Raw genomic sequence first — 27,934 nt, 5'->3', positions numbered from 1 at the left:
GTGGCTCTATAGTAGGTGCATAAGTTTTGATTTATAAACAACATTGTTTACTTGGTAGCGATGATCACAAAAAAACTGAAATTATGTGCTGAAGATTGTTCAGTTAGAAACATTAACATCGAAATGTAAATTACCGTATTTGTCTTCTAAATTAAGAATTAGTGCATAGTTTTTGGGCAACGGCATTACGTTATTTATTTTAAAAATATGACGACTTTGAAGGGTATTTTCCCAGATTCAAGTAAGTCATAATTATTCCATTTTTAAGCTTGTGTAGTAACCTTAAAATTACGATTCAATATTTTTTTTTTAATGTTGTATTTCGCTGATATCGAGGATAAGGCTTTATAAATAATGCCATAAGTAATGTTCTCGTGATTTTAAAACAAAATGTTTCAGTTGAAATATGCTCTGTTAAATAGAATTTTAGTGGTAGTTAATTTAGTAACGTAAACTTGTATGGGTTGCGTACTATATAAAGTTACTTTTATAAAATGGCCTTAGCCCTTATGTAAAATGATACATTTTCGTTTGCAATTTCGTGCAATTTTCTTTTGACGATCCAGTTATTAATCATGAGTTTATATTTGGGTGCTTACAAAAAAGTATGAATTCGTGAGTGTTCTTATTTTACCATGTTATAAAATAGCTACTGTTGGTGAAATAGGTATAATACTTATTAATATAAGCATTCAATGTTTATTAACCTGCCGCACAGTGGTATGTATTAATGGTCTAGCGGGACAAAAGTCCAAACTTATGATCATCCAAAATGAATGAATGTTGGTCATACCACAAGCTACTGAGTCAGAGATGTTGGAATGACATGGTATGCAACTTTATGCGTACTTCATAAAATTAACAATTGGCGAAACGTACAGGACTAGGCCCCTTAGGAAGCGACTCAGGGTTGCCAGATCTTTGGCATTCAGCCAGAGTCTCAGGTTTTGAACCATTGTCTCGGGCCTCAGGCAGGCACAATAAAAATCTGGCAGAATAGAGAATATTAGCGAATTCGGAAAAAAATAAAGAAACTTCAATCTGTAACAAATTCATAGCTTCTGTTCCTATACTTGTAATTCCCTACGTTCCTGCATCTTAGGCGTGCCCACTGCTCCTTGTCCTTCCCCCTAATCCCCCCAACCCGCCAGTACTACTCTTGCCCAAGCCCTTTCTTCCTGTCCCTATACTCCTTACGATACATAGATTTCTCTATTCTCGCCCACCTCTCCTGTATGCTCTGGTCGAGACGTGTAGTCACTGCCCGTTTCAATTTCTCCTCTATTTGAGTACTATTTCCATCCCTCTCTATCAGCTCTAACGTTTCTCCGTCCCCCACCTCATCAAACGATCTCTTCACCATCTTCATCCATTCCGACAGTAGCCTATTCCTTAGCCCCCTTAACTCCTCCTTCAGGCATATCTTTGGCCACCTCCCTTCTTCCATTTCAATCACCTTCACCATATACTTGCAGGCCTTAATCCTCGTGCGTATTTCGACATTCTCCCTACCCGCTTCCATCTGTCAAATATACGTGGGTGTGTTCCTATCCAAATCCATGCTCATCTCCATGAAACTATTCTGTACTCTCTCAATTTCTTCCCACTTCCTCTATTCCCACACTTCCGCTGCATACATCAGTCCTGCTCGCACCAGCGTATTCATTAGGTATCCTCTCCTTTCCAACGTATTTAGGCCTGCCCTTCTCATTACCCCCATGTTGCATTTATCACCTTCTGGCATTTCCCTGCTTGTGCTTTTATACGTCCCCTGAATGAGTTCCCCGATGAAAACTAGCATCCCAAATATTTTAATCTATTAACTATTTCCAGCTCCTCTCCGTACAGCTCCCATTGTTCAGTGTTTTTCCTTCTCCCCCCTTTTCCAAAGATCCTCACCTTTGACTTACTTATATTGATCTCCATTTCGGTCCTTTTGGCATATTTTTCAAGTTCTCTGAGCATATCCCCAAGGTCCCGTGCTTTCTCTGCAATCAGCGCCACGTCATCAGCGAACTTCAACGCGAATATCTTTATGTTCCCAATAACTGTTCCCCCTAAGTTCCTTCTCTCCCAGATTTCGTCCATCAGATAGAATGTTATAATAAGATACTTGAAGTAAATCTTAAAATGTTAATTTTTATATTACACAACAAAATGTTACATAAACCTTCCAATGTTCCCCAGTTTACGGTATATATTCGTGAAACGATTAAAACAATTAATGTATGATAATTAAGTTACCTTTCCTGAAGGATTTTTCCTCACTGGCGAAGTGGGAGGGCCAGGCTATTGCTGATGCTGCTCCATTTTTTCGCAGCCATGCACAATATACACAACATTTAGACAAAATAAACACAATCTGCACAATTTCACTGTGAATGCTTGGACAACTTGAAAACACGGTATTGTCGCGTTGCCTGTTCTGTTAAAACTGATGATTACCTGCATTTTCACAAATTCGTCGGTCAAAACTTGAAAAGGATATCCTAAAGAGTGCAATTAAATCTTATAATGTTTTGGTCACCCGTCCGTCGGTTACTCCCCTGTGACCAGCAGGATAACTAGCGCAGTTGTTATATATTTCAATTGGAGCACATTAAAATATTGAAAAATTCAATATTCAAAATATTGTATGGACCCTGATTTCTGCATATACCGCCGACCTCCATACGTTGTATGGACCTTAATTCTTCATATACTTTTTTTTTTCATATTTTCTATACTTTTCTTTTCGTAAATCGTTTTTTTTTTCTCTTTATAAATTTAATGTTAATTGTAATAACCAATCCCAGTATAATTTTGAGACACAGGCAGTGACTACATCGTACGCATAGTAATGGCAACATAGTAGGTATAGTACTAGCTATAGCACCGCCGCCGTCCGCGTAGAGAAATTGTTAAATTCGGTGTCGTCGCTGAAGGGTTAATACGCTACATATTATAACAGTTTCCTCAGAACAAAGAAGACAATAATCATAAAATTACAGTTATTTCATAATCAATTGAAAATTTTAACTGTTTTATTCGACCTCTGCCAGTAGGACACTTCTTTTTTTAAAGAGACTCCATAAAACCACATACAACTCATGTAATTTTGATTATTTTTACTTCCAAAAAATAATTCATATACTTTAAATATCAATAAATATGTGTGCAAAAAACTTGTACAAAAATCTTATCGTTCCTTTGAATATAAATTCTAAAAAAGACGTAATAAATGACATTCTAAATAGACTATTTAGAACACCTTAACTGATGTTATATCTGTTCGGAACCAAAGAACTACCGGGTAGACATACTGCACTCCTGCAGTGTTTACATTGACATCGGTCACGTCCCGCCCTTGGAGGGGCAGGGAAACCGGCAGGTAAAGTGCTACGAGCAATCGCCTGCGTCGGGTCCGTAGGCAGTAGTGGGGGCTGCGCAGATCGGTCACAAAACGGTGTGGGCGTTAGGTTTCTCTTAGGATGAATTCAGTATAACAAGGGAAGTTCGGCAAGGCGGAAAGTCAGAAAGTTATGCAACTTGGTGTGCAAGGAGAGTAGTTCATCTGTAACGTAACCCTATTGTTGTTGGTGCCATAGTGAAGTTTTCAGAGGTGAAATCACCCCTTGAAAAAATGCAAAATTTTCTTTTCCCTGAAATATCTCGAGAACGGTGAGAGATATCGAAAAAAGTTTAAACAAAAGTTACATCTGTTACGTCCTGAAGGGACCTTCTGTAAATCACCCCGAGCGGTTGGAATGATTTACCGGGATCGCGCTCTATTAAGGTGCTAAAGCACGCCTTGACTATACTTACCAGGGAGTAGGAAGGTAAAAGGTGGTTGAATGAACTTGCATACAGGAATTATGGGACTAACAATAAGATAAAACGTGAATGCCAACCTGTCGTAGGGTGCGGGTGCTCGGGTTTACTCTCAGGTAACGCTCGGAAGTCGGTGAACCCGATGTCTCTCGGTTTGCTCGCTCGCTCTGTTCCTGGTTTTTCGGTATATCGGAGCGGAGATACACTTCGCCTAACCATATTGGCCGAGCGCGATTCGCGAGATGGGCACTTAAGGGCTCCCCAGACCAACGCGATTCATCCGCAAGCGGAGCGGCAAGGGAATTTCCGCAGCGGCAGCGGTAGCGGGATTCGCGTGTATGCTCACACCTGAGCGGATATTTCGCTGCCGCTGTGAATATTTGACGTTGATCTGGGGGTTCCCTGATCTGTTTGCCTATTTTCGTGAAAATGGGTTGTACGTATGAACTTTTACCTCGGAAACTATTTGTCGGATTTAGTTGATTCCTTTTTTTATTTTAATCTAGAAGGGTCCGCCTTCACAGACGCAACCATGCGGCATACAATGTCATCGCGATACACGATCGTGTTGTTTTTCCTGGCCTACAGAAAACAGTTGTTGACCAGACTTCCCCGAGTGACGATAAATTCAAACATTTAGGTTAAAAATTCAAGTGCAAGTATTGTGCAAGTATCTGAATAATGTCTAATCCAAGAAGCAGTCGTAACTACCCTCCGCCGGCTCTAGAAAACGCCGTGAAAGCCGTAGGGATTGGAATGGAATGCTGCCGCTCGGTTTTAGAAGGTGCCTAAGGGGACTTTACACTTTCGGAAGGAAACCGGCCGCGAAAAATACTCACATGGCCCCAATCCGGTGCTTACTAGAGAGGAAGAAGGCATTCTTGTGAACTGGATAATTGACTGTCGGAATAAAGGGTTCCCTAAGCGCAAAGATAATATCCTTGACAGCGTTGCCGAGTTTTTGCAGGAAAATCCACGTCCTAATCCTTTCATAAATAATCGTCCAGGTTGTAGGTGGTATAAAGCCTTCCTACGAAGATATCCGGCCATTTCTAAGCGCACTCCGGAGTCCGTCACACGCGCTAGTGCTTGCGTATCGGAAAACGACATCAGGGGTTGGTTCAAACGTGTTGAGGAATTGTTAAAAGAAGAAGGAACATTCACCGCTCTTTCAGATCCAAAACGTGTTTTTAATGGAGATGAGACAAATTTTCTGCTTTGCCCTAAATCTGGTACCGTCTTGGCAGAAAAGGGCTCTAAAAATGTGTATGAAGTGGATTCTGGAACTAATAAAGCAGCGGTAACGGCTATGTTTACCTTTTCCGCTGCCGGTGACCTTGTTCCGCCGATGCTGATCTTTCCGTACAAAAGGATACTTGCTGATATCGTCGTTACTGTCCCAAAGCGATGGGGCATAGGTAGAAATGATAGAGGGTGGATGACGGCGAAAGTCTTTTATGAATATATCGCAAACGTTTTTAGCCCGTATCTCACAATGAACAACGTGCTATTGCCAGTCATACTTTTTGTAGATGGCCATAAAACACATTTGACCCACCATGTCAGTAAGCTGTTTTCAGAACTAGATATCGTCCTGATAGCACTATACCCGAACGCCACTCGTACTTTGCAACTGAAGATGTCGCTGCATTTAGACCAATTAAGGCAGGGTGGTCAGAAGAAGTAAGACTTTGGAGGCAAACACACCTACACGAAAACATCACGCGGTCGCTTGTTGCACCTTTGCTGGAGAAGGTTCTAGCTAAAAAAAAAAATTGTCACAGATCCTGCAAAACGGTTTTAGAACAACAGGATTGTGTCCGTGGGACTCAAATGCACTAGATTACAGCAAATGCCTGGGAACAATTACAAGCGAAGAGCTAACTGATACTGATTTGCACAACGAACCTACGTCTCCTGCGGAAAGAAGGATTTCTTACGCTAAATTTTACGAAATAGTCTGCGAAGAAATGACAACCATTTTTAAAACAATGAATATGGAAGAGGAAAAATCGGCAAAGCAACAGGACACAGATGAACCGAGTCCTACACAACTCCTTTTCCGTGTGTGGAAGGAATTCCAAGAGTAACCAGCGCAACAGACGTCTTTGCCTAATATGACAGCAGGACCAAGTTCGTCAGTACAAGCAGAAGAGCCTGATTCTGATGACATGTCTAGAGGCATGCAATTATTTTTTACGTGACCCGAAAGCCCAAAAAAGAAAAGGGAAACGAAATATAGATCGTATGCCTTATGTAGTCTCATCACAGACGTGGCAGGATATTGCAGAGGCAAAGGAAACGAGAAAGAAGGAGGAACAAGAAGCGAAGGAAGAAAGAAAGAGGCAAAGAGAAGAAAATAAAGTACAGATGAGAGAGTCCAAGTCTAAGAAGCCAAAAAAAGTGATGATATTAACAGATGATTTTAATAAAAATGATTTTACATTAAAAAATATGCCATTTTCTTTCATATTCGGTAAGTGGTCAACAACTGTACCTAGACCGGTCAACAACTATGCCACGACCGGTCAATAACTATACTTTTGAGTTATGTTTCTTAAAGGCTCCCCCAAACCAACGCGAATATCCGCTCCGCGTCGCGGATCAGATAAGGCAGCAGTTTTTTTATATATGGTGGCTTATGTTATGGACAGTGTTATCTGATCCGCGGCGGATCCGCTCCGTGCCGCGAAATTCGCGTTGGTTTGGGGGAGCCCTTAATTCGAGCTTTCAATCTAACTGACTGTCCCAAGCAGTGATGCCAGAATCCTATTGGGCTGACGAGCACACGGACAGGGGTAGGGATATGCTTGTGTGCAGTGCGATGGGAAGAAAGTGGGGGACGACGGTAGACCATAGTGGGAGACGACGGTAGGTCATAGTGGGGGTAAGCATTTGTCCCACGCATCACGATTCTGGTATCAGGTTCAGTGATGCCAGAATCGTGGGTTTTCGCCCACGGGCGCTACCCCCACTCTATGACCAAGCGTAACCCCATTCTACGCCCAAGCATACCCCCTCCTAGCGCCTGTACCGCACCACACAAGGATACCCGTCCCTCTATCCGTGTGCCGCACGCGCTGTCTGGCCGGCGATCTCCGGCAAGAATTGGTTTTACTGCATCGAAGTAGAGCTGATCAAGTACCCGGAAAAAGCAAGCCGAGCCTGGCTCGGCTTGAAAAACCGAGCCGAGCCGGGTACCCGAAAGAACCGAGCGGCTCGGATAGAACCAAGTACTTGAATTTTTTTCAAGCGGCCCGAAAGAAACCGGGCGGATTGGATGGAACCGAGCGGATTGAATTTTTCCAAGCGGCCCGAAAGAAACCGGGCGGATTGAATTTTTCCAAGCGGCCCGAAAGAAACCGGGCGGCTTGGAAAGTAAGCGGGCGGGCCCTAAGAAACCGGGTGGCTTGGAAAGAAACGAACGGTCCGCTCGACCTTCATTCGGACCGTTCGTTTCTTTCCAAGCCACCCGGTTTCTTAGGGCCCGCCCGCTTACTTTCCAAGCCGCCCGGTTTCTTTCGGGCCGCTTGGAAAAATTCAATCCGCTCGGTTCCATCCAATCCGCCCGGTTTCTTTCGGGCCGCTTGGAAAAATTCAATCCGCTCGGTTCCATCCAATCCGCCCGGTTTCTTTCGGGCCGCTTGAAAAAAATTCAAGTACTTGGTTCTATCCGAGCCGCTCGGTTCTTTCGGGTACCCGGCTCGGCTTGGAAACCGAGTCCCGGATTGGTTCGGATTTCAAGCTACCCAAATATTCAAGTACTCGTACAGCTCTACATCGAAGCGCTTGGGTCACAAGCAAAAAGTCCCGAGTTCAAATCCCGATGCGGATATTCTACTTTTTTTCTTTAATTATTCTCTAATTTATCTTTTTATATTTTTAGGAGACTAAAGACTTGAAAACTATTAATTTACAAAGCATTTTCGAAGCTTGATTTGCTTCTAAAGATGCGATCCCCTTCTGGCTTGTACCGCACCATTACAAGCGTATCCTACCTTCTGTCCGTGTGCCGTACGCGCTGCCTGAAAACTATTTCACTTGAAAACTATTAATTTATAAAGCATTTTCGCAGCTGTCTGTCTTCTGCCTTTTTTTACATAAACAGAAATAATGCCATGAAATGCTACTTACAAAATAAGCTCCTTGCTAGGATGGACTCTTTAAAGTTCACGTCACAATGAACAGTTACAGAATCGGTGATTTCCGTTTCAGGTATGCAAACCGCCCGCTCGACTATTACGGTCGACCCACCACCTTCTCGTGGTTTCCATCGAGCAGAGGCACATTTTTCTTAAATAATCGACGGGCAAATAAGCAGATACAGTGTTCCTCGGATTATGGAGTAATATTCGAGACCGGGAAATTCTCCATGATCCGAGGCAGTAGTTAGCACTAAATAGATTCAGCTTTGGCAGGGCCCTCGCCCGAACCATCTGACCAGAAGACTGAGCGACGTAAACCGGGAGTGAGTGACATAGCGCACCAGCGAGTGACCCTCGATCAACAGCGACTTGAGTTATCTAGTACAGAATATATGAAAATTTTCATATTTTTCATTACAGCTGGGTCAGAGTATTGCCGATGGATTGGTGAGTTTATGTCGACGACAATAAGTCCAAACACGAAGCAATTCGGTCTATTTTTTTCTGTACTGGATATTTTACCTGGCCCAACGGTTTTATTGCTTTCAGCAGTCAACGGGTGGCCTACCCGAGACCGCAAGTCCTCGCTCGCAGCGAGGAAGCAAAACTGTGGTGTGGGTAGGTCTTTCCGGATAATCCGGGGCCAATAGCATTTCAATAATCCGAGGAAGAGTGTATGTATGAACCTGATTAACACGAAAAGAGTGTCATTGATCAAAAACGGGTTAGTAACACTCTTCTCTAGGTATAATTGATATTATTGAGACTGGTACGAGACCTGTCGATATTGTTTTCAAACCTCATTTCAGTAATCCGGGGTGCGAGTGGTAAGCCGACCGTAATAGCGGAGCGGGCGACTCGCTTACCTGAGACGGAAATCATCGATTCTTTTAACTGTTCATTGTGAGGTGAATTTTAAAGTGTCCATTCTAGAAAGGAGCTTATTTTGTAAGTAGCATTTGAAGGAATTATGTCTGTTTATATATAAAAAAGGCAGAAGAGCAACATAGTACATTAGCCATCTGCGAAAATGCTTTGTAAATTAACAGTTTTCAAGTTTTTATTCTACTGAGAATATAGAGAGAGAAGTTAGAGAATAATTAAAGAAAAAAAGTAGAATATCCGCACCGGGATTTGAACTCGGGACTTTTTGCTTGTGACCCAAGCGCTTCGATGTCGGGAAAATGAATTCTCGCCGAAGAGCGCCGGCCAGGCAGCGCGTACGGCACACGGATAGAAGGACGGGTATGCTTGTGTGGTGCGGTACAGGCGCTGGGAAGGGGTACGGTTGGTCGTAGAATGGGGGTACGCTTGGTCATAAAGTGGGGGTAGCGCCCATGGGCGAAAACCCACGGTTCTGGCATCACTGATCAGGTTACATATTCGCCGCTCGGGACCGGGCACGATCATATAACGTGCAGGGGACATGAAGGTCGAGTCTTGGGCTTGCGTTTATGTTTTGCCGACAGCGGTAGTCGGCAGTCGAAGAAAAAGACAGCGGGTGCGAATGAGAACGAATGAACGGGAGTCGAATATGAAATCAGTGGTCAACGGGCCCCAGCTGACTCGTCAGCTGTTGCGAAGAGTCATCGGGCACACGTTTGAACGCGCGACGCGGCGCGTTTCTTGCGGCCGCAACAGATATGGAGTTGAATTTCGGTCTCTAACTTTGAGAATAAATTTTTTAAATGTGTTAGAAGTGATTTCATGGATTTTTTAATTTGTCTCCCCCCCCCTTTAGCCCATTAAATTGCTTGTTTCATTTCCTATCACAAGTATGAAAATGTATAAAATATAAAATATTTATTTTACATTTGATGTAAGTATTTATTGAACAGAGCACATTTTTCCTGAAATATTTTATTGTAGAGTAGAAAATAAAGAAATGATTTATGGTTATGATTTATAAGAACATCGTACAGGTATTGTCATTTAAGATTCTTTTAATAACAATAACATCCTTTTGTTAGAACCAACAAAACGAAAAAATTTCATACAAGAAAATGTAAAGAATCTTCGTCGTATGGAACAATCTTATCATGTAAATAAAAGAGCAGAAGAAATACAAAAACTGCAACTATATGATTTAAAAACATCTAGTAATAAACATCGGGATTTTCTACCAAAAGCGAATTCAATTTTAAGCATAAAACGGAATGAAGGGGATAATACGAATAAATGTTCAAATAATAAAGTAGACCAGCAACAAGAAGTATGTAGAAAATCCAGTTCACCGATCCAAAATAAAAATAATAATACATGTGCAAAAAAAATATTACATTCAACAAGTAATGACAATTCTCCAATTAAACAAAAAAGGAAAGAACATAAAAATTCTCATAAATCAGTAGCAAAATTACATAGAAAAGTTTTATCAGACTCTTCATTTTCTTACAAATCAACTAAGAATGTTGATGATAAATCGAAACTGCAAATTACATTAAAACATCAAGGTATTCAAACACAGGACGTAGAACAAATGGACAATTTGTATTTCGATGGGATAATAAGGTACATATTAATGGTAACTGTAGTGTCATATTTTTTCTTAATAACATTCATTCTATAGATATCCGTCAAGAAAGTATCTAAACAACAATGATCCAGTAAATAAGAATGAAGTAAACCACCAAATTAATATAGTTTCAACGAAGGAAGGAAAGTTACCTTCAGATCAAGGAGATGTAACGGTTCTTGAAACAAATATACAAAATACAGATGATTTAAGAAATTCTGAATTATTGCCACCTAAAGCAGAAGCAGATATTACTAGAATAAACAAAGAACATACTTGTGTGCCTAATAAAGTATCAGTTCGACTACACAACAGGAAAAATAGTAATAGCATTCCTCCTGCCAATTATCGCAAGGGTGTTGTTCCTAAGTATGACATTAAATGAAATATTTATGATTTATACATAGTTTCTGATGTGATTCAATATATAAAAAAAAATGTTAATAATTTCTAAATTTTCATTTCTTTTATCAAAGATATCGATATTGCAAATCTGAATTCAAAGTTGTATGGTTTAAATTCCACCTAATAAAGATTACCGTTTTATTATTAAGAAATTTTTGGTTCATTAGGTATATTAAAGACAGAAAAGAAGCTCAAGAAAAAGAACAGAAAGCCAAAGTAGATGTATTTGATCCTCATTGTCCAAATGGCCATGTTCCTTTACCTGATCAGGAACGTAAAGAAACATTACGCATATTGAAAAAAAGTAAGTATTTTCAAAATAGTTAACATTAACTTTTCATTGTGCAAAATATTTTCTATTACAGTTTTCCTGCGTTTATTACAGATTATCAAGATTATGTAAATGAATTAAATATGATGCCTATAAAAACAGATACACTTAGAGCACAAAGGCGAAAAGCAGATATAGAAAAGCAACTAAATAAATTAGAAGAAGGCATAAAAGTTTTTTCAAAACCTAAGGTTTATGTTAAAATGAATGCCTAAATTCTTTATTGTAATATCTATATTCTAGAATTAAGAGAATTTATATAGTGTATTCTGCAAGATGTGGTACTATCGCACATGGGGTAGTGCTTTATGAAAAAATAAATCACAGATCTAGAATGAAACCTTCATCTATATGGTTTTGTTTTTGAAAAAGTTAATTTTGGGAATTTAACAGGTACACACACTCGACAGCTAAAGGCATGTGCAAGACTGGGGTGATCGCTTTTGCTTCAAACATTACATATTTAAAATATAAATCATAGATTATTCATAGAATACATTAAAAAGTACAAAAATTTATAATGTACAAGGTATGTCATTTAAAATGCTTAACTCAAATAACTGTTGAACTGTGTGTAAACAATAAAAAATTATTACATAAAAAAGTTATGTCATTTCTAGGGGGATATGATGTGATAGCGATTATTTTTTTCTAGATGCAGGTGTAAAGGCATTTTCAAGATCATTTTCATTTTCCAAAATGGAGCCATATATTCGTATTATTATATTCTTATAGTTGACAAAAAGACTCATTTATTATGTTGCATGTAAAAAAAAAAAGAAAATGTCCATAAGAAATAGCTATTGCTTCCACATTGGTCCCTCTGAAAAACTATATTATTTTTATACCAAACTACTTTTTATACTACACAATATAAATGTTATTTTAAATGATTATCTTAAGGGGGTAGACACGTCACGTGACCTCGCCGATTTGGCAGGTCGGTATTACAGCAGGCTTTTTCTGCACAGAAATAGTATTACTATTCTGAATAAGGAAAGAAATTCTTAGCTGTTACGTTGTACTTATAAAAATTTAAACGGAAAGTCTGCTGGTACTGCAAACGTAGAAAATTCATTGTACATTACTTGAACTGTGCTTATGCTACAATATTCTACGTTAGCAGTAAGGAATTATAAGTGAAAAGGGAAAATAGATGAGGGGATGTCCCCAGAAAATTTGTTAGGTTAAACATTTTTTTATTAGCAAAGCACCAAAACAGAACATGAAATACACTTATTACACGTCCTATGCAGAAAGCAGTTATGAACAAACATTATATATAAAATTGTGTTGGATGTTGAATTGGACTAGTGAAAAGGTCGGCTCCTCGAAGTGACAGAAAATATAACCTATATGCTATACCCGATTTCCTAAAGATACTATTGCGGCGTAATAACAATATTTTGGAAAGATGATAGAAGGTTCACAAATATAGCGTAAAAGATCGAAATAGCCACTAAACATTTATTGTCATATAGCATATACATAGGTTATATTTTCTGTCACTTTGAGGAGCCAACCATATAATAATCACGCGCATTTAGCCTGCGTATTTTCAGTAGTCCTGTCGGCGTCATGGAAGGGGTACCTCCTCCACCCTGCATTTGTGGTAATTGAAACGATATTTCTGAGCCCAGTGAAATACATGGGTCACAAACATTTCAGATTTAGATGAAACTTGGATATGTTGTAGTCTTTAAGGATATATAAGCATATGTCGACGGATTCTTCAAAATGTCAAAAATTGTGAATCTTACAGCTCTTTGAAATATGTTAATTTTTTTTCAAAAAATGATAACTGTTGAACTAACAATCTGATCAAAATGAGCCTTTGGGTGCTTACAACGAAGATATAAGAGTACCTAATAAAAATTATTTCACGAAAAAAGACAAATTTTTTAAAATTTATTTTGTAATTGTTCTACACAAATGGCATGATTTAATAGCGGGGCACTATTTAAAAATTTGGAAAAATGAGGGTATAGTCCTATTTATCCCTTTTACGGACCCGTTTTCAGAAATACGGACACTTTAAAAGTGGTCAAATGAAAATTAATTGAATGTGACAATTTCCACAATTGTGAAAATTTTTAGAAACCTTTGACATACGTTTATATATCACTAAAGACTACAACATATACAAGTTTCACCAAAATCCCAAACGGTAATTCGTAAGTAATAAAAGATTAAAAAGGAGAGAGTGTTACACGTATTCAGTAAATTCTGTCGCATCGTTCCTCGGTTCGAAATTTAATTTGTACGATGTAAGTAGGTATAGGTATTCAGCAAATAGTATTCTCCGTTGCTCGCGGTGGCTCGCGGTTACATTGTCGCTGTCGATGGGTCGTAAAAGAGAAGTATAGAACGGGGGTCATAGCTAGGGATGGAGTGCAAAAGCACTAACAGTGATTTATCACAGTGATCGCAGAATCACGATCACGGTCGTGAATGAAGTTAAATCACGACCGTGATCGTGATTTTTTTAACTTGAGTGGATTGTTTACTGTGATCGTAATTCTTGATCTTGATTGAATTATTTTTTATAAAATACTTCAATATAGCTTGTGTTACAGTCAATGTGTGCACGCACTGATTTGATTGGCTAAAGTATTCACATATACGCTATACTTTTTAACTAAACTGAAGAAATATTCGTTAATTTAAATAGATCAAGAACGATTACATTGGTTTAAAATATACAACTGAGATTCTATAAGCACAGTGAGGACTTGAGAATATTTCAAGAGAAATTAGAAATTGGGGTTATGTGGCGCGTACAAAGAGCAGTTATGCTTTCTACCAATCACATCACGAAAATCGCGACTCACTGCTGTGCCTGCACGCATCAGAAGCGATCACGAATGTAAGAATTCGTAATCAATGTGGAAAACAGAATAAGTTGAAAAACATATATTTTGACGAGTTCGGTGTGGGTTGGATAGAACGTGTCTCGAGTCGTGGTCTGTACAAGACTGGCTGTTCTTGAGCGGGAGATCCTTGGGTTGACGCCATTGACATCTCCTTAAGGCCCTATCTAATTTATGACGGGCCTGGCATCACGTTGTCCTGACTCGGCGTCGCCGTGCTCGCCTTTTGGATAAACAGTCGCATTCGGCTGCCATCGTTCGTCGAATAGTGTCGGATTTCCTAACACGAAAATCACGGATCACTGTGAAAAATCACCGTGATTGGGAATGAACGTGATCGGATCACTCGTGATTCACAAATCACGGTTCTAGCCAACACTAGTCATAGCAGCCAATAAATAAAGCCAGCGCCTCGGTCTGCTAACACAGATACACAGCGTTGCCAGCAACATTATGCAGGACCACTTACTTAGCGGAAGGGGAACACCTACAGGAGTGGTGGTAACGTATGCGTGAAGACGTTGCTGACGCACACATTACCGCCACTCCTGTGGGTGTTCCTCTCCGCTAAATAAGTGGTCCTGCATAATGTTGCTGGCAACCTTGCAGATACACAACAATTTTTCAATAACAATAAGGGCTTAACTTTTTTATTTTCAGTTTTTTCTGCATAAACATTTTTTTTTTCAAATATTGATAACATTTTCCTAATCATAATGAGAGCAAACATGATACAGTGTCGAATTTTCTTTTCTTTCTGCTCAAATTCCTTTACACTGTGCCCTGGATTTCACCAGCCGATTGTGTAGTAATTTCACCTTTACGCTCTAAACAAAAACGTTTTTCTATTTTCAATATATAGGTATTTGCTGAGTGAAATTAGAATAAGTCATATCTATTATTTTATGTTGTTTTATTTTTTTTAACCCTGTCTGCATTTTAAATATTAACTAAGGACTATTTAACTTAGGAGATAGGACCGTAAAGGTTTACAAAAAATATCAGGGAGTCAAATGTTGACTGATTTGGAGACTTATTCTTATTATATGTTCTGTACAATAGTCGGAAGTATAAAAAAGGATAATAGTATTAGCAATATTTCAAATAATTACTGTAACATCCATATTCTGAAAAGATGATGTAAAGATGAAGTAAATCAATACTTCCAGTAATAGTAAAAAAAATTCAATCTCTCTTTTTTATTTCCAATAATGTGGCCATATAATTATAACATAAATACGACAGCGAGTTCAAGTGATGTATGTGTTACTGTAAAAGCGTTAAGTTAGTAATTGTATACAGTTCCCAGCAGTTCGTAGTCAATGTATGCCTAAAATGCATATAACCTAACCTCTAATCGTACGAAAATGGATACATTCACTGCATCACGCTTTTACTGTGACACATGTATCCAGCTAACGTTTCAGTTTTGCTATGATTCCACGTTGTCAGTCTGTAGGGAGCGCTGCCTCCTCCTCCCGGGAGAGAAGAGTGGGGGAGTGTTCCACTCGATAGTTTGTGGAACCCGGGGAAGGGCAGACAGTGTCTGGACATGAGCCAGTGAGAACCTCAAAATATATTATTCGTTATTGTTAACTGGGGTTGTGTTGAATATCCTTCCCTAATTACAGGAGCATATACTCGGGCAGAAGTAGGGTCTGCCATTAAAGAGAAAATACTCCTTGTGAGCTGAAACCCCTACATTGGTGACCCCAACGTGATCGCTTGATACGTCGTCACTGTGGGAAGAAGCGAACATGACAACCTGCTGCGGACACCACGAGGCGTCCATCCTCGTCCTTGGGCATCGCGATATTCGTGAGCAGCCGTCCAGAGGTGACCTGAAGCTGGCAGCACGTGAGCTGAGATTCGTAACAGCTACTCAGGGCCTCCGTCTTCGGCTGGAAACCACTGGGCGTCCGTGAACGTCGTCATGGGCAGAGGTGTAAGATGCGAAGATTTCCGACTGCAGCGCCGCCTGCGGTGGAGTAAGGAATCTCAGCTTGTGATATCTCCGCTGTATAGAATAATTTTCTTTGGTAGTTTCGTGCTATGCAAGATGCGAAGAATTGAAGATTTTCTACTTCAGCGCTCCGCTTGTATATTGTTGGTAATATATTACGCGAGCTTTTTTGGCGGGATACCGTAACGGCCATACGCGAACGTAGAGTAACCGTCATTCGTAGTGCTGTGCACATATTTCAGCTGGTGATCGTCCATCTTTTGAAGGCATCAACTAAACAGGTAAGTATTTTTTTTTCATTAATTTATATACTTTCGTTTTCTTTCTGTTATTTATCTTTTTCCTCTGTCTGTTTTTCTGGTTTTTGTCACGAATTCTCCTACAGCGAAACGCAAATATATTCCGAGAACTTTTCTTCGACAATGGTTAGAGCGCGATGATTTTAAACCTTGGCTACAACGCGTTTTTAACGACGACTCCAAATTTCATTGTTCCGCGTGTTGTAAAAATTATATGATTAATAGCGGGTTATCAGAAATAAAAAATCATTTTGGTACAAAATCACACGCCGAGAACGTTTCTAAATTATCCGAACGTAACAGTGCTGCTTTTGATGATTTTGATGTGAGTGATAGTCCCGAAAATATTCACGAGAAGATTCAGATTGCTAAAATTGCTTTGTGCGCTTTTTTTGACGAGCACAATATTCCATTTCACATTAGTGCTTATTTAATTGGCCTTCTGAAGGTTATATTTCCAGATTCATATATAGCCAGTAAATTAACCTTGAGCCGCTTAAAATGCAACAAAATTATTACAAACGTGCTTTCTAAAGTAGAAGTAAGTAGAATTATTGAAAGTGCTCGACATCATAAATTTTCTATATTTGTTGACGAAAGCACAGATATTTCTAACGTAAAATGGCTCACTTTTTTTAATTAAATACGTAAATTCGGAAATTTCTGCAGCTTTTACAGAATTATTAGGATTATTAAAATTAGACGCCATAGATTGCTCTGCAGAAGGTTTATTTTCAGCATTTGAGAAAGCATTGCACAAAAAGCGAATTCCTGTGCAGAATGTAATTGGACTCACATGTGACAATGCATCAGTGATGATCGGGCGCTTTTCCTCATTTTGTTCAAAACTTAAAACCTGGTGTCCTTCATTAATAACAGTCAATTGTATTTGCCATTCCGTGGCATTAGTATCTAGTAAAGCATGTTCAGAAATCCCAAGTTATATTGAAAAATTTATTCGAAATTTAACAGTTTATATTAATAGTAGCGCCAAACGGTCGGCGAATTTTGCTAATTTTGAAGAATTTGTCAATAATAAGTCAAAACAAATTTAAAAATTGTGCGATACGCGTTGGTTAGCCATGCACGCTTGCGTAGCACGCATTCTGGAATGTTGGGATTCGTTAAATTTTTTTTTTATTTCGGAAGTATTTGAAAATCAAAAAAACGATACGGCTGATAATCTACTTTGTGATATAAAAAAACAAACAAAAGCTTATCATTTTTTCTTAAATATATTTTAAATTATTTCAATTCCTTCAACGCGTTTTTTCAAACCCGCAGGACAGCCGTTCATTTATTATATTCGAAATCTAGACTTTTGTTTCAAGATTTGTGCGGACATATTTTAAAACCAGAATATTCAACAATAAATGACTCGATGTTTCACATAGATTTTTTTTCCGGTAACAATTTGTTAGACTTGAAGGACATTTGCCTCGGTTTTGAGTGTGAACATTATTGGAAGGATCATGTCGATAATAATACTTTGCCCCAGGAAACGTTTCTTGAAATTAAAAAAGTTTGCTTAGCTTTTTACATTAGAGCCATTACCGAGATAATAAACGTTTCCCTTTAAAAGATACATTTTTAGACAGTTTGCAAGTTTTTGATTTTAAATTAGCACTTTTTGATAGGAATAGAGACTGTACCTTCAAAAATTTAATTTACTTTGCACAAAAATTAGGATCTTTTGACCATTTAAAATTAAAAGCAGAATGGAATAAGTTGTATTATACTTTCGACAAAGTGCAATGTCAAGAATTGTCACAGCTGTGCTTTGATGACATATAGGTCCAAATTAATTCTGCGAGTGATAAAGATAACAATCTTCTGTTTCCAGTCTTGAAACAACTCGTGAATGTTGTAAGGAGTCTTCCTCACTCAAATGCAGAAGCAGAAAGAATTTTCTCTATTCTGACCGATGTCAAAACTTGTAAATGTAAAATATTGTACTGCAAAAATTGTAGATGTAAAAGAAGTAAACTTAGTCATGATTCTGTAAATTCCATTGCCGAGATTAAAACAGCTTTTAAAGCCCGCGGAGAAACTTTCTACAATTTCGATTAGTCCAAATCATTTTACATTAATGTCAAGTAATAATTTATATTCGTAGCCATTAGTTTCGTTTACATTCAAATTTTTGGTCTGAAATAGCTCGCGTTGCACTTCTGGCTCACCCGTGCAGCGGGGCTGAAACTAGAGTAGTAACGGACGCGTCTGATTTCGCGATGGGAGCGGTGTTGGAGCAACGTGTTGAGGGTTCATGGAGACCCCTGTCGTTTTTCTCCCGGAAATGTTCTCTGTCCCAGTTGAAGTTGTTACGAGCTTGGGCTGCAGCAATGCGAGAGGCCGGCGAGAGGGGTATTTCCCAAGGAATACGGTTTACGAATTTGTTAGTTAGGTGCGCGGACGAACCACATGCGAAATCAGGGAGCCGCTAGGATTATTGACGGCGAGGACGAACCTGATGCGAAATCAGGGAGCCGCTAGGATTATTGACGGCGAGGACGAACCTGATGCGAAATCAGGGAGCCTCTAGGGATGGAGTCAAGCGCGGACGAACCTGATTGTTAGTCAGGGAGCCGCAGGAGAGTGAGACGTCATGAACGAACCCGATGCGAAATCGGGAAGTCACTAGGATGAAGTTCACAGACGAACTCGACGCGAAGTCGAGGAGCTATTCGGAAGTTGGTAGATTTACAGACGAACCTGATGCGAAATCAGGGAGCTGTTGGATACGGACGAACCTGATGCGAAATCAGGGAGCTGTTGGATACGGACGAACCTGACGCGAAATCAGGGAGCCGTAGGAGGGTTAAAACGTGGACGAACCCGATGCGAAATCGGGGAGCCACTGGGTTGGTAAAGATTCCTTGTTTTGGTGTTGGAGGTGAACGAACCTGATGCGAAATCAGGCAGTCACAGGAAATGTTAGTAATGCCTCGTAACTCTTAATTAAAGTGTGATACAACTCGAGCGGTAAAGTTGTATCAGTGGGTGAGTGCTACTAATATTATAAGGATCGCTGGGTAAAAGATGGGTTAACGAATCTACTCGATTTACAAGTGAACACCATTAGTATATTCAATAAGTAATTATTGTACAAATGTAAGTGTCGCGATTAGTGATTAAATAATATAGTTACCAATATTTGCACGGTGTTAACGCACTGGCGATGCGGGGCGTAAGAATGTGTTGAGTCCCGAATGGTTTTAGGATCGGGTTAAAGTACATGGATGAAAGCGATGCCGAATAACTGTAACTCTTAGCTTTATTTATAACGCGATACAAACGTGCACGGCCGTTCCGTGTCACATCCCAAGCCAGGACTGGTCACCAAAGATGCCCGTGTGGGAGCGCTCTTGTCAGCGCTCCTGGGAGCATGCGCAGTCCCCAACAGAATGATTATTTCAATCGTAACCCAGAATATAACTGAACTAGCGGATTCTGTGAGGTTAACTATTGGTTCGTAAGGCGACTCGAGCCCGATCCTACTGAATCTAACCAACTCTGTACGAGCGTGACACGACGTGACTGTACGCGTGACTTCACTGCTTTGAACCAAAGAGGGTTGAAACTAAAGGGTTTATATAGTCCCAAAATGAGTGGAGATTCGTTAGAAATCTCCATATAAGGAAATCCGTATGGGTCGTCGTTCGCGTCACGCTCGTTCTCATAGTCGTGATCCAGATGGTGGAGATCATCACTCCCCTTAGTGGTTTGTGATAAGCGAAAGGATTTTAGGGCGTTTTCCCTTCGCAGACGCGAGCTCGAAAAATTCTTGAGAGCGGCGTATGGGAAATTCCACATACGTAAAAAAGTATAGCGCTTATGATCGAGAGTTGACTGCGATGTTTGAAGCGATAAAATACTTTAAATATTTTCTCGATGGACGGGACTTTGTGGTGGTCACGGATCACAAACCACTTATTTATGCATTTATGCAACGTGCAGACAAGGCGTCACCGCGCCAGGTGCGGCAACTCTCGTTCATAGCGCAGTACACGACACGCGTCGAGCACCTGCCGGAAGCCGAGAATGTGGTGGCGGACCCGCTGTCGCGCGTAGAAGCTATCCGATTGCCTTGTGAGATTGAATTAAATGAGCTTGCGGGGGCACAGGAGTGTGATGACGAGCTCAAGGAAATTCGCGCGTCCAAGGAGGTGCCGTGCACAATGAAACAGATCCAGTGGTGACCGTTACACACGACGTTAGCTTGCGAAATCTCTGGCGAGTCAATTCGTCCATACATACGTGCAGCTCTGCGCAGGCGAGTGTTCGACCTATTCCATAGTCTCGCCCATCCTGGGGCTAAGGTGACCGATCGACTTATTCGCCAGCGATACATGTGGCCGAACATGTGCCGCGATGTAAAGGAGTGGTGCAGTAAATGCGTGCAGTGTCAGCAGTCCAAAGTTTCGCGACACGTAAAGCAGCTTCCGGCGCAGTTTGTTGCCCCGGATGCACGTTTCGATCATGTCCACATGGACATCGTGGGTCCTTTGTGCGAGGACAGCGGTTTTAGATATGTGTTGACGATGATCGATAGATTTTCGCGTTGGCCCGAGGCCGTTCCGCTGAAAGATATCGAGGCGAGGACCGTCGCGAGAGCGTTTTTCGACAGCTGGGTATCGCGGTTTGGGGCTCCCAAGGTTCTGACAACTGATCAGGGTGCCCAGTTTGAGAGCCAATTATTCTTGTCGCTTATCGGCTGTCGCCGAATACGTACGACTGCGTACCACCCGGCTGCGAACGGGCTGATTGAAAGGTGGCATAGGACGTTAAAAGCAGCGTTAATGTGCCATACGGGGCGAGACTGGTCGCGAAGTCTCTCGACAGTGCTCTTAGGCCTTCGTAATCAAGTCCGTTTGGACACGAATGCGTCTCCATCGGAGTATGTGTACGGCACAACGATGCGGATTCCGGGGGAGTTCTTCGTCTCTGAGGACTTTACGCCGGAACCACGTCCGTTCCTAGAAGAGTTCCGCGAGTTTATGCGGCAGATACGTCCGGTCCCGGTAGCCCTTAAGTATAAGAAGCGTGCGTTCTTCTTTTCCGACCTGAGCTCGCGCTCCCATGTCTTTCTCCGCACGGGTGCCGTGAGGAAACCACTTGAGATACCGTACACGGGCCCACATAAGGTCCTTAAGCGCGAGTCTGACCGCGTATACACCATCGAGGTGTATGGGACGCCGCGCAGCGTGTCTACGGACAATTTGAAACCGGCATATTTCGTCCCGGAGGACATAGTGGGAAATCCCTCGAAGGGAACTTCAGGCCCGAGCGATGGGGCGGAGGACCAGCGTCCTTCGCTGAAAACGTACTCGAGGAAGAGAGTAGTTTTTGCTCCGCCGACGGGAAGTAGTGAATAAGGTAATAGCTTTAAGACTGAAATGCAATAGCCTTAAGACTGTAATGAAAACCAAAGTCTATAGCGTTAAGATTGTAAGACTGGAGTAACTAATGTGATATCAGTACCTGGTAACGTTAACACTCGGGGGGGGGGGGAGTATGTAGGGAGCGCTGCCTCCTCCTCCCGGGAGAGAAGAGTGGAGGAGTGTCCCACTCGATGGTTTGTGGAACCCGGGGAAGGGCAGACAGTGTCTGGACATGAGCCACTGAGAACCTCAAAATATATTATTCGTTATTGTTAACTGGGGTTGTGTTAAATATCCTTCCCTAATTACACGAGCATATACTCGGGCAGAAGTAGGGTCTGCCATTAAAGAGAAAATACTCCCTGTGAGCTGAAACCCCTACAAGTCCTCCCGAGTAGGCGCCATCTCGTTTCCACTACCTCAACTACATTTTTCACGTGACTTGCTCTGTATTATCGCCAATATGGCGGAACTCGTATTTGGGAATGCAATCACGGGCATACGTTGTTTGTCCTTATATGAACAGATTTTGGACTGGGTGAGGTCTCATTCGAAAGAGGAAGGTTCAATGCAGCCCGCTCTGGTCACCGTTTGAGTCACAAAATTCTTTTAGTGACCTAAAAATACTTGGATTCATGCGGGTGTATTTTGTCGATTTTTGCTCTACTTTCAACACTCATATTATTAGATATCACCACAATCTCGTCGAACCATGATCAGAGCGGGCTGCATTGAACCTTCATCTTTCGAATGAGACCTCGCCCAGCCCGAAATTCGCTCATATAAGGACAAACAACGTATGCCCCCGAACCTATGTTTCGGGCCAGATTGTGTCGGTATACAGCGAGCTGCATTACCCGTGTCTACCCCCTTAAGGATACGCGATGCGGGTGGCATGCGTGGGAAAGATCTTAGGCAGACTCTCAATTAATAGACACGAAACGAATCGCGAGTTTCTTCTAAGTCACGTAATCTTTTGAGAAGGCCTTGTCCTTTGTTAGTCTTTAGGAGTGTCGATTGACTCCAGAGGTGTTGGCGACGCCAGGGAAGTCATAAATTTCATTCAAGGGTTGTTTTCTCGATCCCCGGAGTAGAGCCTACTTTCTCTTCCCACGCGGAAAAGCGCGTAAATACCTTGTAAACGTACATTGTCACGCAGACTAGAACATATATCTTTATGCATAAGTATTGCACGAGTTATGCAAAACATCCCGAGGAATAATTAACGCCATTCAAGAATGTAAATTTATGTTAACTGTAAATAATATATCTCATTCGATTTTTTACAATTGTATATGTCTTGATGCAGTGGCATCAATGACAAAATTATAACTATAAATACAGATCTTTATACTTCACATTTATGGCATGCATTCGGAAATTTCCAACCCTACAACGTTAATAATTTCTTAGAAATATAGAAAATGAAATTAAAATTTTTCAGCTGTAAAAGCTTATATCTTGAAATTAGTAAAGATTTTATTCGAGCAAGGTAGACTAAATCAGTATCAATTTTGATAAAGAATCGCTCCAGCCTTTATTCATGTATCATTATAAAACACTCTGTATAAAACTTCTGCTTAATTGTGGATAATCGTATCTAAAGGAATTAATCCGGTCAAGTGGGTGAACATAGTTGAATTCGAATCATGGTATTCCCAAACATGGCGGCCGTTGTCCGCTACTTATTCTTAAGCAAATGCTTAAGCATGCGGCATCCTCTAATAACCTAGTAGCTAGTAAAGGATGCCGAATGCTTAATCATTTGCTTAAGAATAAGTAGCGACCATGAATACTGGCCTAGGCGCCAGAATCGGTTTCCCTTCGGAAATTTGGCAACGTTGCATGTCACTAGAACCGCTGAGTTATGCTTAGTGACATACAACGTTGCCAAATTTCCGAAGGGAAGCCGTTTTGACGCCTAGTGCATAGACATATATAGACGGAGCGTAAGCTGAGGGGGGTGTAAGATTCGCGGTAAGGGGAGCGATACAGGCAAATCGGGTAACACAGTGGATATGCATGCCGAATGCTTCCGAAGCTAACCCGACGTGCCTGTATCTGACTTCTGCCTTTTCCCCTCCAAGCCTACCGTTCCCCTCGCCGATAGTCCCAGCTTCTACTCCGTCTATTATTGCGCGATTCTGTGGGGATTTCTAAATAGACGGCGGGTCCGTGCCCGTGGACGGCTGAAGCACTCAGCTCATGAGTTGCGCGGGAATTTCAACGATGGAATGAAAATAAAGTGAAACCCTTCTGAATACTTTCTATGTTTGGATTTTTAATGAGTAGCTAGACGTTGACTGTTCTGCTAACAAGTTCGATCTGTCGTTTCTACAAAGTCGCTCCTCGCTTGTGCCCTCCGTACGCCTACTCCTCTGACTCCGGGGTATCCTTCGAAGTTCCTCCTCAGGTCCTTTTATCCAATCAAAACGGTGATGTCCTTCAAGTTTCGTCAGTGGGTTGTCCTCTAGCCCTCTCTCCGTCCTTGGCCCTTCCTTCGCGCTTCCCTCCACTCTCGGCTGGTGGTCGAGGCACGCTTTCCGATTACATACTTTACATAGGCTACTTACATTACATACATATTTAACAGGTAGGTAGGCGCAACCCTCAGGGTCAAGAAAACGTCGCTCGAACTACATTTATGACTTTCGACCTTTCCCGACCGGAGTTTTTACCCTTACATGACACCAGCAATTATTGAAAGTGAAGACAGACTTTTAAGTGCATTACGAGACGAGTCGCTTCCCGCTTGACGAAATTTGGCACGCAAATGTGGAAGGAAAAGTTAAGCTATTTACTATCTTCGCCTGGCCTAACTGTAGTTTTGAAAATTATTTAATGCAATCCCAGGCTCTCGTATGCCTTCTGAGTTCAGGTATCAGCTACTAATATTGTACGAGCACGTTCGAAAAAACTGGCAAGGAAAACCCTCGAGAAGCACAACGCACTTTACGTGTTTATGAGTCCTGGCAATAAAGTCTTCCTCGTCCTCCGTTTCAATCTAGCTTAAAACCTTCCAGTTGTGCTGCTCGCTTCGAACCCGCATGACTACAATAAATCTTTTTGCTACAAAGGATTTTGAATTGCGCTCTACAACCAACCTCGATATCTCTATGTCTTATAGCTAACTGCACACAATCACATATATTTACATCAGCGGAAACCGCAACACTATACATGCCTAGTGTATGTATAGAGCACTAAAGAGGTGAGTATGCGTATCCGCCATATTGGGTCCTCTGGAGAGAGGAGATTAATGAGTACCCGCCTTTTTGAGTATTGTCAAATTCGCTTTATAAACAAAATATGCGTTGTTGATATTGATGAGTAGTAGCACGACACATTATTAGAGTATTTTATTACATTCAAGTTTATATTTGGTTTATAAAGCGAATTTGACAATACTCAAAAAGGTGGGTACTCAAGAATCTTCTCTCTCCAGAGGACCCAATATGGTGTTGCGAGTTGCGATTCTCGCTCTAGCGGCGTTCGACACAAACTTTAGAAGCGCGAAGTTCAAAACGGAACATACGAGTGTAATAGGAAAGGGAAACAATGCGAAGTTCGCACAAGCCCGAGGGGTTTGAAAATAGTTAGAGATTCTTTAATGAGAAAACTTCAAGATTATAAATTAATCAATACCCGCTTGGAAACGGGTGTTTGAATAAATGAACTGCACTTTGATCCCTTCTCCTAGATGTAATTCCAGAGCAATGTTGTTAAACGCTTGATTCTAAAAATCAATAACTGTGAAGGAAATAGATTCACCAATGAGAATTTAGTTAGTAAATATATTATTGGCTCTTAGATTTTAAGGACATCTTGTAAAGAACAAAAGATGTAAAAGCGTTTGCGTTTGAAAAGGTCACTTGAACCCCGAGAGCGGTAGTGAACGGACGTGAAATTATAAACCAGCGAAATTCTTATTTGTATTGTTTAAATTCATTGAGTTCATTAAATCTGTTTAATTGTTTGTGTTCAAATAGTTTCTTTACATTATTATTTTATATCTAAGAATTCGCGTCCAGGGAGCAGAACGCCTTAGCGTTCCACGGACGTTGTCCCGCGCCTGATTTCCCCACCAGAAGGCTACTATTTCCCCTAAGGCCACGCAACAATGGCGGATGCGCATACTCACCTCTTTAGTGCTCTAGTATGTACAACTTGAAGTGCCATCTAGAAGAGAATGTAACCTGAAAGAAAATAAACGCCTTAACCTTAGTGCTGTACTGGAACCTAAACCAAGGCCGGTATTCTCAGTCGCTACTTATTCTTAAACAAATGCTTAAGCATGCGGCATACTCTACTAACCTAGTAGCTAGTAGAGGATGCCGACTGCTTAAGCATTTGCTTAAGAATTAGATTAGGTTAGGTTTTTATTTTCTCCCAGCTTACAGTATCTTATAAGACTAGCAGATGGCATTTCAGGGCACAGCTCTATATAGCCCAACGAACTTTGGTCATCACATTATCTGTACATTACATGTTCAACTTATAAATAACAAAATAAGAAAAAATATAGTATCACAGTTTCCTTCAAAATACAGTATTTCTCTTTTACCCATTACTCATGCTTACATTCCAATTATTGTTCTACTTATCATCTATCCTCACTGCTTCGTCCTTACACTATACCTAGGTTTACTAGTATACCACCCCCCGTACCTATTGTCATTCTATTCTTATTCTCATTCTTGTACTCAATTTATCAGTCTTTTGCTTGTTTACACATATTTGCTTAAGAATAAGTAGCGACTATGAATACCGGCCCAAGTTTCGAATTTGCTGCCCTCCGTTGTTTAGTTGTTCCACTTCATACTAGAGGGTACTGTCACATGTTCACCAAAAAATACGTTGAGTGTCACGCCCCTAGTCATGTCGGTTGATAAATCTGGGGTATAACTTGGTGGAACTGTCAGCAGTTCATGACACAGGTTTAAAATATCGTATCTAAAACTAAGTACGAAACAATAAGTTATGGCACACTTGCTTGGTGTATAGTATGTATTATTTTCTTCTACAATTACGTCGTAAGATTTTTTCAATATATTTGGAAAATGATGGAAATAGACTGGTATGTATCCGGCGTTTTATATATTAATATCTGTAATTGATAGGATTTGAAAACAAATTATTTCTTTTTATAGGATTGCAAAACCTGTCAACTATAGATCAATGCAATTTGCGTGTTTAGAGGAAGCAACAGATCATCCTTTAAAACCTGTTACTATTACGGTAATAATCTAAGGACATAACAGAAGATAAAAAAGCATTTTATTACATATGTCATTATGTTTTGTTGTGCATATTTTTAACAACGAAAACAATGATACAATGAATTTTTAACATTTACAAATATGATACCACTTGTTTGGCATCTGATTATATTAATACATTGATTATATTTTACGTAAGACATGTATTATTAATTACATGGTTGTAGTTAATTGATGGGCGTAGTGGAGTTAAACGTAATGTATTGCAAAGTGCAAGTACTGGTTCTTCAGGTGGTACACCAATTTCAATTCATGTACCACAATCTGGGGACTCTTTGCCAAATCCATTACTAAGCCATTCTTCTTTTGATGGATCGGATCCCCTTTCACAGTTTGCAAGGGAAGAGTTAGATCCTTTATCTAAGATGGCTGCAGATGAGGTTTCTAACTTACATTTGTCAAAAATGTTTATTCACTTAAATAGTTTTATTCGATATCATGTATGACTTCAAATATGATATTTATATTGTAGTGGCACTTTTCTTCTAACATTGCAATCGTTGGTAAAAAATCTAAAGATACCGCAGAAGAATTAGTAGAACCATGGCAAGCCAGACGCACTGCAATATTAAACAAATATACTACTTCGGAAAAGCTGTCAATTCTTACTAGCTTTTTGCCAGGTGGTGAGAAAGGTGCTATGTTCTTCATCATTTAATAATATTTGCAGAATAAATGAATGAAATCAGGCTGACGCAGATGTTTTTCTTATAGTTGTTGTTAAGGTGCAACCAAGTGGTGGGGTGGTTGATAAAGTAAGAACCAGATTGCAACAGCTAGATGATTTTGAGGAAGGATCTGTTAGACAAATGTTAGATTTGTCCCAGCAACAATACGCAGCAAGAATTGAACAATTAAATAATGAGCTTGTACAAGCTTGGCACTCCGATCAAAGAGTCAAAGCACTTAAGATAGCAATACAGGTTTTCCTTTTTA

The 27,934-nt window shown here is 40.5% G+C and overlaps 2 protein-coding genes and 1 pseudogene across 4 annotated transcripts in view; all 3 read left to right on the top strand.

Moving 5' to 3' along the window:
• On the top strand, positions 1-11,810 carry LOC143372236 (uncharacterized). Its single transcript, XM_076818287.1, has 5 exons — positions 1-241; positions 9,926-10,466; positions 10,525-10,839; positions 11,043-11,179; positions 11,261-11,810. The coding sequence occupies exons 1-5, from the start codon at positions 208-210 to the stop codon at positions 11,419-11,421; spliced, it is 1,188 nt and encodes a 395-aa protein (XP_076674402.1). The 5' UTR covers positions 1-207; the 3' UTR covers positions 11,422-11,810.
• On the top strand, positions 3,706-6,484 carry LOC143372255 (uncharacterized; annotated as a pseudogene).
• Positions 11,811-26,604: 14,794 nt separating the features above from the next.
• LOC143372208 (VPS35 endosomal protein-sorting factor-like) overlaps positions 26,605-27,934 on the top strand; it is a 70,726-nt gene continuing 69,396 nt past the window's right edge. For 2 of the 3 annotated variants that reach the window (XM_076818221.1, XM_076818219.1), the window contains exons 1-5: positions 26,605-26,796; positions 26,870-26,957; positions 27,166-27,378; positions 27,471-27,633; positions 27,713-27,921. In XM_076818221.1, the coding sequence (XP_076674336.1) occupies positions 26,780-26,796; positions 26,870-26,957; positions 27,166-27,378; positions 27,471-27,633; positions 27,713-27,921 (690 nt within the window). In that variant the 5' untranslated portion in view covers positions 26,605-26,779. The remainder of the gene's footprint in view (positions 26,797-26,869; positions 26,958-27,165; positions 27,379-27,470; positions 27,634-27,712; positions 27,922-27,934) is intronic. The other variant, XM_076818220.1, reaches the window with a different exon arrangement.

Source organism: Andrena cerasifolii, chromosome 8, assembly GCF_050908995.1.
Source record: "Andrena cerasifolii isolate SP2316 chromosome 8, iyAndCera1_principal, whole genome shotgun sequence".
Lineage (NCBI taxonomy): Eukaryota > Metazoa > Arthropoda > Insecta > Hymenoptera > Andrenidae > Andrena > Andrena cerasifolii.
This window is presented reverse-complemented; position numbering and strand designations above follow the sequence as displayed.

What these genes read in the sequence shown, in the direction of transcription:
- LOC143372236 (XM_076818287.1), top strand. Translation starts at nt 208, where the DNA reads ATGACGACTTTGAAGGGTATTTTCCCAGATTCAA. An exon ending in GGGTATTTTCCCAGATTCAA is followed by an intron (nt 242 to 9,925) that starts GTAAGTCATAAT and finishes TCCTTTTGTTAG; the next exon opens with AACCAACAAAACGAAAAAAT. An exon ending in TATTTCGATGGGATAATAAG is followed by an intron (nt 10,467 to 10,524) that starts GTACATATTAAT and finishes TTCATTCTATAG; the next exon opens with ATATCCGTCAAGAAAGTATC.